General features: G+C 42.6%; 1 protein-coding gene and 1 long non-coding RNA gene across 5 annotated transcripts in view; both read right to left on the bottom strand.

Moving 5' to 3' along the window:
• Nucleotides 1-12316, bottom strand: part of LOC142582731 (phosphatidylserine lipase ABHD16A) — a 141929-nt gene that overhangs the window by 68611 nt on the left and 61002 nt on the right. For all 4 annotated transcript variants that reach the window (XR_012828474.1, XM_075692731.1, XM_075692754.1 and 1 more), the window contains exons 14-18: nucleotides 10031-10094; nucleotides 9879-9935; nucleotides 9747-9809; nucleotides 9552-9625; nucleotides 1831-1929 (exon numbers count right to left, since the gene is read on the bottom strand). Coding sequence is in view for 3 of the 4 variants with exons in the window: in XM_075692731.1 (XP_075548846.1) it covers nucleotides 1831-1929; nucleotides 9552-9625; nucleotides 9747-9809; nucleotides 9879-9935; nucleotides 10031-10094 (357 nt within the window). In the remaining variant the exon portion in view is untranslated. The remainder of the gene's footprint in view (nucleotides 1-1830; nucleotides 1930-9551; nucleotides 9626-9746; nucleotides 9810-9878; nucleotides 9936-10030; nucleotides 10095-12316) is intronic.
• On the bottom strand, nucleotides 4814-9334 carry LOC142582748 (uncharacterized). Its single transcript, XR_012828475.1, has 2 exons — nucleotides 8158-9334; nucleotides 4814-7665 (listed from the first exon to the last, which is right to left on the bottom strand). It is a non-coding gene; the product is annotated as an uncharacterized LOC142582748 (long non-coding RNA).

Genomic DNA, 12316 nt, shown 5'->3' with positions numbered 1-12316 from the left:
CTATGCAACTACACCATGCATTTATTTGGTTATAACATCCCAAGAATGCAAAAATAGTCATAATTGGAAACTTCTAGAGACATTTTAAAATTCAATTTTCTCCCTTAAAACATTGCAACACATTTTTGCAGTACTACATTTGACAGTCCTGGGTGCATTATACTAAAAAAATTTCTTAAAAATCGGCCATTATTATTTTTTTAAACATTTCTAAAGTGTTCCAATTTTAACTATTCTTGCAATTTTGGCATTTTGGGGATTTTATATAGAAAAATATATGCGGTGTAGTTGCATACTTCTTTCTTTAGTTTATGGGAAACCTTTTTAAGATTAGTCAAATATATTTCAGCTTCATCGCATTAGCATTAATATGCCCCCCCCCCCAATAGTTACCCCGATGTCAGGGTTAGTCAGAGGAAGTTGCCCAAAACCGACGCATGGCAATTTTTCAAAATCATATTGTGGATGTCACAAATTTCACTTCCCATGGACTAATAATACTAGTGGTATAAATTTACTGAAAAAAATTTTGTGGAGTACTATGTATTTATTTTAGTGATGGGCCTTCTAATTTGTAAAATCTGCAAGTCTTCAAAGAGCTCCTTTCCACACTTTTAGTGTGTTGGGACGCTTAACTCTCACATGTCCCCTGATGTTTGCCCACACGGCTCTTGCATCTCCTGTAATGCGGCTTGTCCGCGTACCTGGGCACCGCCACCGGTCGGTGTCATTGCAGATTAGTATGAGAGATGGCGCGAGCGTTGCGTCTTTAATGCCACCTAACGGCGGGGTTACTCGGGCACAAAAGGGAGTAAGTAGCTTGTTCCTCTGGATTGAGGTTGGCGAGCTGTAAGGACGTATTGCGTGCTTGCCACCTGTTAACGAGACCACTCTGTTAAAGGCTTAGGAGCAGGACACCGGAATGGACGAACATGATCGTTCGAATGCTGCACCGTTTGCATGACCACACATAATTAGGCGTTTGTGTCCTGCATGGGTGCGAACATATTCGCTCGCTATCCGGTCGTGGTGAGTTGACTTCGACTAGTCACGTGCTCATCGACAAGTTCTACTGTTAATAATTCGGCTAGCTGGTTTGGTGCATAAAAGGCACAATAAATGCCCTTGTCATTGTCTGGACGAGAAAAGAGGGGGTTAAAAGAGGGGCAAGATTCTTATTCATTATATCATGAGAAGCCCCCCCCCCCCCCAACAAACAAAGACACCAAGAAAAACATGGGGAAATTGCTTGTACTTAATTGAATTGAAGAAATGATAAATGAAAGTTGATGAAAAAACAACTTGCCGCAGGTGGGGAATGATCCCACCTCTTTGCATTGCGTGTACAATAATGCTCTAACCAATTGAGCTATCACAGCGCGGTTTCTCCATCCGCTTTCTTGGGTATTTATGCGTTACTACTAGAACTAACCTTGGGAGTGTTAGCCAACGTCACCACTCACAAACCTTGGCGGCGGATGTGGAACATCCTTTTGCCGCAGGCGCCACGAGTATGTATCTTTCTGGGTGAAGGCAACTGGTCAATAAACCCACACATGCTACCTGAAGGCATCAATGTTGCCAGATTCGAGACTCTCGTTATGCAAGGATGAGAAGGGAGGGAGGGGGTTAACAGGGGCAAGATTTTTTGACTAACTTTTGACTGTAACTGTGACTGTTCGGTAACTTCCTTGCGCCACATGCAGGGCCTGGGTTTGGGTGGTTTGAAAATCTTTTTGCCGGAACAATACCCGACGCTGGAGCCAACAACAGATTTTCTGCAACACGGGGACCTTAACGCACTTAGGTTAAAAGTGAAAAGTATCTCACCAATAAGCATAGGGAACGATGGACCATTCTCCCTGATGTAAGTTGCCAGTTTCTCCATGCAGGCATCTTCATCCACACCACCTTCGTTCCAAAGAACCACTACAAAGACAAGGTAACATGCTTCTTAGCAGGCTATGTACATTAATTAAGCTCTCTTGTTTTGACACAAAAGGCCAAGGACGCTAACTGTGGAGTTCCGAGGTGAATGCCACAATGTGGACTACAATGTGACAGTAACAAACTAGCAATCAGTTCTAACAGCAACCCCATTTTCAGGTTGAGATATATATATATATATGTATATATATTTAACAGCCTTCTCTACCTTAGCTGTCCAGCAGAAATGTGTAAAGAACATGCTGACAGAGAGCACAAGAAAAGACACTTGAACACAGAAGTACCACAGCAGCCAGTGAAGTCATATAAGGCTCTCAAAGCAGTACCAACATATATTTTGAAGTTGTAGAAACTCTGAATACTTCGGACATGTCAAAGGATCACACGTGGCATGTATATAATTTGGGAAACACCAATAAGGTACTTTAATTTGATACAAAAGTTCTCAAAATGTCGGGCCTAGCTTTGTCGACATTGCGACGTTCAGACACAAAGCAAAATTTACCGACGTCGTGTGGCAATAAGGCTTGATTTGACAGCGTTACTCCTAAAACATTGAAATAAACAAACGTGCTGTGCGTGTTTATTCTGGTTGCATTTGCGTGTGGTAGCCGCAGTGACTGGAACATCACTGAGCAAACCAGTGTATCCCAATGGCACAATGCATAAACATCTTGGATACTGAAACTGGTTCACAGAAACAAGTACGTAATATAGTAAATTATTCAGACTACTCTGGTGTTTGCAAGTAGTTTTTCTAAGGCTCAAGAGTGTTCGGGCCATTATTTAATGCAAGCAATTAAGTTTAAAATTGTGCTTTGCTTAAAGGGGCCCTGGAACCACCTCTCGGGCTTGGTGAAAAAACACATTACAGGGACAGCATACACTGCTATGAAAATCTCAGCCAAATTTTGCAGTTGTGTGTAGTGTGCGGAGCTCATAAGCCAGAGCGTGAAGTCACCTTTCTCTCAAACCCTCCCTTTTTGAACAGAAGCCTTCTCCTCACTCTTTTTGGGCTGCTGTATCTAGTCATATAGCAGATTCCTATATGCGGCTGCTATTGGCCAATAGCAGACATCAATCAAGAAAGGTGTTTAAATCAGTGCACTTCTTCCTACCGTTACTGTGTGTATTTATTCGCACAGTTTAATAAACAGGCTGAAGTAAGCAAAAATTTATGTTTTGAATTTTGATAGTAATTATGTACTTCCGGAAGTACCACTATCATACTATGTCGTCCCCTAACGCTCGGCCACACTCACCTGCATAGGACAAACTTTGGCTACATCGCTTATCAGTGTCATAGCCATCTGGCCTCGCTAATTTCTCTTAGTTTTGAACACTCAATTAGCCTCGTACCACGCAGAACTTGAGGTCAGACCAAACGTACGTTTACCAGCGCACACTCAGTCCTTGCCAGTCCTGGCTAGATGTCACGGCAGACTTTGCTTTGTATTGAGCTATTGCGCAAAATGCGCAATTTGGATGTGGCTACTATCCGTTGGTCAAGCTGGTCCACACCACATAGCATGGACAGACTGGAGCATGAGCGCAAGCGCACACTCTAGCCCTGTAGCGCACTAGTTAGCAACTACTGTTGCATGTGGCTGCATCTGCTGCATAGCGAAGATATCTCGGCCAGCGTGGGGTGCCACGATGAAGTGTGCTGGCTGAGCTCCTGTGGCTTGCCAAGGACAACTGTATGCTCCGATTGGCATCTGTGGGCGACACGACTTAAGGACTGAGTGCAAACATGATGAACAGGTCACCTGCTTCCCAAGTTGCACAACCTCTAGGTGTGTCGCCATCATGGTTGAAGCTCATTACGTTAGGAATCCTTTCAAGGAGTCTGGAAAATGGCAACCATCGAGCTGAAGTGCATGCTGCCTACGTACTCGCATGAAGGAACATGACGACGAAGTTTGTTCGATCTTTGGAAATTGTGTAGACAAGTGTGAAACGAAATGTGCAACTCATGTCACTCAGTGCGAGAATAGCCACACGTAGCTATCTGGTACATTGTAGCATGGCAAAGGGATAAGACAATGTGAACTCAACCATAAGCTGGGGGTACAGTGTAAGGAAAATAAGTTGGGCAACGACACTGTGGCCAGTGCAGCGTCCAGATTGTGTTCACCGCCTATGCTGCTTCCGTTTCCCGGCGACAGGTGGCGTTAATAGTCGCGAGGCTCACTGATTCGCACTGCGTAGGTTATCGCTGCCGAGTCTTGCTTGTTTGTCATGCTCAATATTGGGGCATAAAGGAAAGTATGGGCATGGATGAATGCACCAGGCTTCTGCAGTAACCAGACGGATTATCCAAGAGGATACGCAGCTAATTTTTCACCAGCATTTTTGCAATAGCTCCGATTGCTAAGAAATGTTGAAGTCTGTATATCAATCATATATTCTAGTTGCTCCCGCCAATGTCTCAGCAAATTGAAGCAAAACAAAAATAAACTTCCTCAAAGCACCTTGAACCATTGCATCTCTAAGCTTACACGTGTGCTTGGTTACAAACTTCACTCGACACACAACCCCTGCTCAGTTTTCCGCTTAGTGTTTTGCAACTGGCTCCATTTCGGCTTGAGGTGATGGTGGCTGTACTTTGCGCCAGAACAGCAAGCCATGTGCAGTACAGCTTGACGAAGTGCATGTCACACGGTTAAATCCAGCGTAGCTCCCAAAGCAGTATATCTTGTGCTCCTGTATTCATGAATGTACATAAATTTTCATTCTACTCTGTCATTTTAAGAGAATAATAGATGCTCTTACACCAGAAAAAAGAAATGCCTAACCATAAGTAGGTCTGGTGGTGTATACAGCGCTCTTGTACTTGTTGTATAATGAATGGTATGCTGAAACAAGGGGTGAACACACACTTTATTTTGCCACAAAACTATATATTACAAGGCACAAACTGTTTGCAACATACATTCACAAGAAATATAACACATATTAGTATATTCTGTAAACTTTTCAACAAAATTTGGGATGAAAAAGCTTTGCTAGCTTTCTTTTCTCTTCAGCTTGTTCCTTAATGTTCATGCTTACGGCCTTACAGAGTGCTGCCCACATTCTCATTGATAAGGGCAGAATGTGTGCAATGACCTCTTCTTTGGGCTCAGCAGATGGAAAAGTCACGCTCTTTGTGTCAAGCACATGCTTCATTTCCCAGTATACATACTGACTGTCTGAATTTTTCGCAAAGTACTGCTCAGCTGTTCTCAGCAGCTGAACGAACTTCAAGTTGGGGTGCAACAGTCCACCTCTGCTCTTTGTGTTGGTCAGGGATGCTCGATAGAGCATCCCTGACAGAGTTGTTCTCTGGAATGGTAGAAGTAGATCAGCAACAAAGAGCAACTGGTGGTTTTCATCAATTAAATGCCTAGGTCAGAGTCATGCATTGCGACACCTTCGCGAGAAAACTAGGGGTTGAAGGCATCAATAGGATTATTAACAAACAATGTGAATTCTTGCGTGGCTTTACTGTTTCCCAGACTGCTCCCACCATGGTTTCTGTAAAATTCAATACCTGATGCCATCGAGCAACTGAACACATGTGTAGCAAGCCTCACCCGCATCTTATCGCAGTTGCTTGGATAAATGTGAGAACATGTTTTTGGACATACTTTCAAAGCTCCAATTTTTACTTAGTCTGCTTTATAACCTGCTGCATAGTCCTCCCACCTTATCCAACATCCCTCCTTCTTCAGTTACCTTTGCTGAAAAGTTGTTTTCCGATTCATTGGATGAGATGTGGAGCATCAGAAAATGCAAAAACTTTCCATGTGCAGTTGCTTGGATGTGTGAAGGAGTTCCGGCAGGCTTCTTGTTATTCACTTATACCGAGCGTTTCCCACATACTCCCGTTTGTCGAAGCTACATCACAAAGCCAAGAATTTTTGCTCCAGCTTTGTCCATAAGTAAAAGTGCTTGAAGGAGCAACTATGCAAGAATAGTGCCCTTGTGGCACCTTTTGCTGCAGAAACACCTACTGGCTGAGCATAACTTTCACCAAAAGGGGCAAAACAAAAACAAGAGCATGGTCTGCAAGCTTGCCACCATTTGCCGTCTCTGATGCCAGACCAACATAGGTCATTGTCTCTGAGTTAACATTTTTACTTTTACGGACTTGCATCTCATCGAAGATGATAATACCATGATGCTTCAAGCAGTCTTTCTTTTCAAGTTTAGTTTTTAAGGCTACAAAGAACTTATAATCAAAACCTGTTTTAAAGACCACCAATGAGATGTAGTGGTTACTATTACTCGTATTGAAGGCAAGAATTTCACTCTCCATTAAGAATCTGTATCCTGCAGGTGACCTAATATGAAGGACAAGGCAGAGCAAGATCCAGTCATCTGAGTATCTTCTACCATTTTTTGAGCGAGCTTTGCCTGCAGTCACACACTCCTTCAACGCTAGCTTTTGAGCTTCAGGAAGGTTTGCTTCTCCGGGAAGGTGTTCCAGTGTTTGATTATTGATTTCTAGTAGTTTTTATTTGCACTTAGCCATTCTTTTGACTTGTAGCAGGCAATCCTGGTTTGCTGCAACTTTTCAATGCAAGTTTTTTTCGATGAACTGGTCAGAATGCTAATGTGTTTCAGTTCAGAATTTTTTTTTTATTTTCATGCAGCATGAATATGAAGCACATCTTTTAACATGAGCATTGCAACTTGTACTCTCTGTCACGAGTGTGCAACTGCTGTGCCATCAGGCTCCACATTTGTCAATATATGTGCACTCGGGGTGTACATTATTACATGACGTGTATTAATATACAATATTATACGTGTATTTCATGAAAGACCCACACTGCACATTCTATACCAGTTAGGGAATTGAACCAGAACTTATGCCCTGTACATTAGACAGTTTTAGTTTAGCGTACGCAACTATAGCGTACGCTATAAGCTATAATATAGTGTACGCTAAGCAGCGCACATTTTGTACAATTTTAGTTGGCCGGCGATATCTTTGGATCTCAGAGGCCATATGCCGTCGTTGCGGCTATTTCGCGCCTGTAGAGATAGGTGGTGCTGACATCTCGAATGTTTCTTTCGTTAGGCTTCGACTCGTTCGAAACGAGAAGCGATCTCGAAAACACCACGAGGTTATCCATAATACTCTGTCGTCGAAGCGGCCTGAGACTAAGCGAAAGCTGTTTACACAGTCATTTGCTACGAACGAAGTGCATTTTACAAAAGCAACGCCAAATTCAATTCGAGGCGGGCAGCTGGGACTGCCGCCATGTTTCCCGCAAACCACGCAAAAACGCTAATGCTAATTCGTCTGCGTTGCGTACACCCGCTATACCCACTATTTTGTTTAGCGTTCAGCGCATGCGCAGTGACGACCCGCTATTTTTTAGTGTACGCTATGGTATAGCGTAGGCTATACTAAAACTGGCTATTAACAATATGGTCACAAACAAAACATTCCACTGACAAAGAGTCATTATGTGATGTGGTCACTTCATGTGCTCTTCTATGAAAAGGTGTCTGGTTACAATCTTTTGGCAATGCTAGCTCACTGAAAACAATAGATTAACCACAAATCTTTCAAACTTGGACTGCCCAGGCTTCACTTGGAAGTTGAAGGCTGGAAGCACAGCTTGACAGAGTGGAAATTATCATTGGCAGTTCTTCAACCTGGAGCAACGGGGACTCGGGTGTACTGCCGCTCTTCTGTTGGTCCACGACTGCTCTTTTGCTCTGCATTTTTTTTCAAAGGAAGAAACTTGTTACTGCATGTAAAGAAATTATAGAATAAGGAATGTTTCTGCCATCCGAAAGGTACTCATCTATATTTTATCATCACTTCTATTAAAAAATTGATGTTATAGGTGCCTTGCTACTGGTTTATTTTTTTATCAATTTTTTTTTTCTTCCTGTTATATTGTTTTTGTAACACCTGAATGGAGCTGAAAGTAAATAAATGAATATTCATTTTGCAGATGCCACCTAATAGTGAATAGTACTGATGCAATCAGTAGCACACTATGCTATTAACTGTCCTGTGAGAACCTGGCTAATTAATTATAATGAAATATATTGAACGTAAAAAAACACGACTGCGTCACACAAATAATATTTACACTATTTTCTGTTCACTAGTTATTTCAGAACATTTCATGACTTCTTGCTCCTAGTGAGCTTAGATGAGGCAGCTGAAGAATGCCACCTGAATATAAAAGAAGAAATTACCTTTTCGGCTGGATGATTAAGTGCATCGACAGTGCACATGCCACTCAAAGTGTCAGTGTCGTGTTGAAAAGCATCCTCTTCTTCACATGGAGGGTGCACAACACTGCCGAAATCAAAGCATGGCCGCTTACGCAGCGCGCCTGTTGATTCGGCATCAGCATGTTCTGAACTTGTCTCTAGTGCAATAAATTTGGCGTATTTTCAACAGTCAAGTAAAGCTCTTCAAATGCATTAAACGCTCTTGGCTGCCCTTGCTTCTGAAAAATTGGCAGCAGGGCCTTCTGTTTTCGCAAAGGTTTTCTCGGTTTTTTGCTGTACGATCAGGTATTTGGGCAGTTTGGGAAAATGCTAGGCACAGCGTCGGGTGAAAGCACAGGTTTCCTTTGAGATTGCAGAAGGACGTTTTCCTTGTATCCTGCGTGATGTGCTACAGAGATCACTCCATACAGGAAGCGCTTCGTACACACGTGGTCAGTAGGCTGCAAAGCTATCTGCTCTTGGAATCGCCCGTCGCCACTTTTTTAAACGCTCAGGTTCACGTGGAGCCTTGAAAAGCAACACATGCTCAGAACAAGTCCTATACCTCGGCTTTCAATTTTCCACAAAACACTTTTTGCCCCAGCCTGAGCGCGGCTAACTGGCACTTGGCGTCACAGGCTGCGGCACGGCATGTATTGAATGAATCCCAGAATACGAATCAGCAGAACAAATGCACTCACAGGCACAACACAACGCTTTTCAAAAACAAAGACAAGCCTTCAGCCCGCACAGCTAACTTGCACTCTGTCACATGCTGCGGAGCAAATCCCAGAATGCAAAGTGGACAATAATAAAATAGCAGCACAAAATGCTGTTTTGAGAACACTTCGCATTGACCCAGATTGGCGAGAAGCAGGCTAACAAAGAGTTCTAGAGAAATCTAGAGTATGTAGAGAAATTTCGGAGGCTCCAAACATTGGGTTGGAAAAGAATATATATGTGGAAGCCCAACTTCTCTTGCTCTAGGGAACCCAAGATATGAGCCGGCAAGAATTGTCATGTGAATTGAAGCCATGCACCTGGCAATGGCTTATCATACGCTGTATCCGCTGTTTTGTCATTGTGTATTCTCTTGACTGGAGCCCACAATATGGGCAATGTCTCATTGACAATAAACCAGTAGGCAGTCTGCGCTCTGTCATTCTTGCCTGGTGTTACATCAAGGTTATAGTTTTACTCAGTCACTCAGCGCATTACAAGATGACCGAACACCTTACAAGTGTTTCCCAGCTTTCATACTTGCCAAGTGCTGTCCTTGTACATTCGAGGAGAGCTTCCGCAGCTTCAAGAAATGTGTCAGTACTCCTTTAGGATTTGCTATTAAAAAGACTTCCATTAAACATTGCATATCTTACTTTGGTGACCCCTGTCTCCAGACAGCCAGTCTCGAAGTGCCCAAAGAGTCTCTTCTGTCACGAGCTTTGGGAATCTGCAAACAGTGGCCTCTCAGTTTGCGTTCTCTGTATGCACGCCAACCTCATGGATGAAAGGTACTTTATAAGCGTATGCAACAAAAGTTGGTTGAGAGTAGCAGTCATTCATATACTTACCGATGTTTCAAAAAACCAATCAGCAGGTCATTTCCCCGGTTGCTCACAATTTGTGCAGACTCCCTGTGGCAGAGCACGTTAGTTCAACATTGGTCAAAATTTTCTACCCGTTACAGCAGGCAGGATACTTACTGTGTTGAAATGATTTCATCACGTGTTCGTCTGTACATAAGAACAGGGCCTCCATATCTATGAGAAATTTAGAACAAAGGCATAAATAAAATGTGCTGGCCTTATCTTTTTCTGAAAACAGACTAAAGAGGTTTTTGCATTTCATGAAATACCTGTTGAGTTGGTCCAGATTGTTTAAGTTCAGGTACCCTTTGATTGTTCGCCTCACGATAGGCTCTGGAAACAAGCAAAATAGGCATGACATGTTTGCATACACAAGTTTCCTAGTGTACTTCTAATATCAGGAACCTAAGATTTTCCTCCTAAAGAAAGGGTATTGGATTCAACTCTATGAATGCTTCAATATGAGCATCGAGTAAAAAGCAGTAAGTGAACTAAACTAAGGAAGGCAAGTAAAAAAAGACATTCACATGAGACAACTTTTGTAACAAATAAAAATGAGAAAGTTACCTTTTCAGAGAAAAGGAAAGCCTCCAGCATTAAATAAAGAAATAACCAATGCATAACAGAACATAGGTCACTGATCAGGCAAACTGATCACAACTTCAAATCGGGAAAGTTGAAAGGGTAGATAAAGAAAACACAACAAAAGAGCTTAACCCTTTCAGGTCGGGTTTTTCTTTTTTTTTTGGAGGTGCCGTGCTGCCAGTTTTTTTTTTCTTTTTTTCTTGTATTTATAAGATGAACACAGAGGTTTAGTTTTGGTTATGCACAAGGGAAAAAATGAGACAAACAATGGCAAATGTTTCCTTGGTATGGTTCTTGCATTCCTAGCTGACAAAAGGAATCGAACACGCAGCAGACTCAAAAATCCCATCGTTCTCTGTATTTTTTTCACGGCGTCAGGGTCAAGATTTGACACGTATGAAGTCGCCTCTTCCAAGTGTGGACGACAAACTGTCAGCTTCTGAGTACGAGCTTGGCTCGTATTTGGAGTCAGAGATGAAGGTTCCACATGAGCAGCCATTTAAAAGCAATCTAGCGGCCATGCTCAAAGAAGGAGCGCGTTCGTTTATTCGAACTTGACCAGACAAAGCAGAGAAAGCAACAGATGAAACAGAAAGCAACTGAAGAAAGATATACAACAGAGGGAGGAGCTGTTCCGCACAAAGCACACTAACGAAAAGAGCACCTTCATTACTGGAAAGTAGGCAAGCGATGTGAAGATAGTGGGAGACTGTAAAAAAAAAAAAAGGAAAGAAAGAAGAAAATTTTTCGTATAAACCAGGGTGTCTACCAAGTTGAAATTTCCCAATTTCCTGAGTTTTTGAGGTTTTTCCAGAGTGCCTTTGGAAAATTCCCCGAGTGACACAGAACTCTCTATTATGTCAACATGGGCTGACACCATGTCACCTGATGCTGTCACTCTCTAGTAAGCATGTTAAAAAAATGACTAATTCCAGTTTAAATGGTAAGGAGTAGTGCTTACCTTATTCAAGAAGAAAACAGAAGGGAGGGGCTAGTAAAATTCACAGTGAATAAAACATATGAAAAAAATTGTAACACCCATTGCAAATCAAGTCAAACATTCTTAAATAAGGATAAAAAGGAGATGCATACAAAAGCAAATATCTTCGAATATGAGCTACTTCTATCAACTGATAGCAAGCCTATTGGTATGACACCCGAACTTTGTCAGAAGTGAGATTCTCTCTCAACAGCTGGCAAGTCAACCTCAACTGTCCTGACATACTCTCAGCCTGCGCACAAGGCCTCAGGGTCGAGTTTCACTGATTTAAAGAGTTTATTCTAGTTTGGATGAGGGACACTTGCATCTTGGCATCAGCCAACACTTTTTTTGAGATCAAGCTCCTTCAAAGAAGTGGCGGCATGCTTCCTTTCCCATTCATTCCTCAATGTGTAGGTCCTTTCTGTTCTCATTGTCTTTCAGTCGCACATTCGCCCCACGGACCATTTGAAGCATCCTCTTGGCCAGTTGTACAGTCAACGTCTGATTTTTCATGCTCCCTAGGGACCGCACAAACAATTGAGAAACCGGGAAGTTCGAAAAAGAGAGGACATCAAAAAATGAATGCACGTCTTTTACTGACCTTAAGGGCTCAAATCACCACAGACACATCCGAAAAAGCTCTGAAGGACTGCCAGCACACTTATTAGGCTAATCGGTGCTCGTACTGTGACAGGAGATGGCGGATGCACGCCTGTATAATTAAGGAATACATACTGTGTCCCGTGGCAATTGCCCCTTTCCACGCTTGTTATGCTTCACCGCAATACCTTCGCGTTTGCTTCACCGTTAAACATTGCTGTATCAAGGCGAAGCTGACTTTCGGGAACCGGCATTATCCAACGCGCTGTGCTTGCCGAGCTTCGAAGTCAATCGCGAGGACCACAAAGGTGGAGTCTGTGCCATTGCCGACAGTAGCAAATTATTTCAATGAAAAACACTGCACAGAACGGCAAGAAGCTGAATAGCG

This window comes from Dermacentor variabilis, chromosome 1 (assembly GCF_050947875.1).
Source record: "Dermacentor variabilis isolate Ectoservices chromosome 1, ASM5094787v1, whole genome shotgun sequence".
Classification (NCBI taxonomy): Eukaryota; Metazoa; Arthropoda; class Arachnida; order Ixodida; family Ixodidae; genus Dermacentor; species Dermacentor variabilis.
Note: the sequence above shows the minus strand (reverse complement) of the source record. Positions and strands in the feature narration are given on the sequence as shown.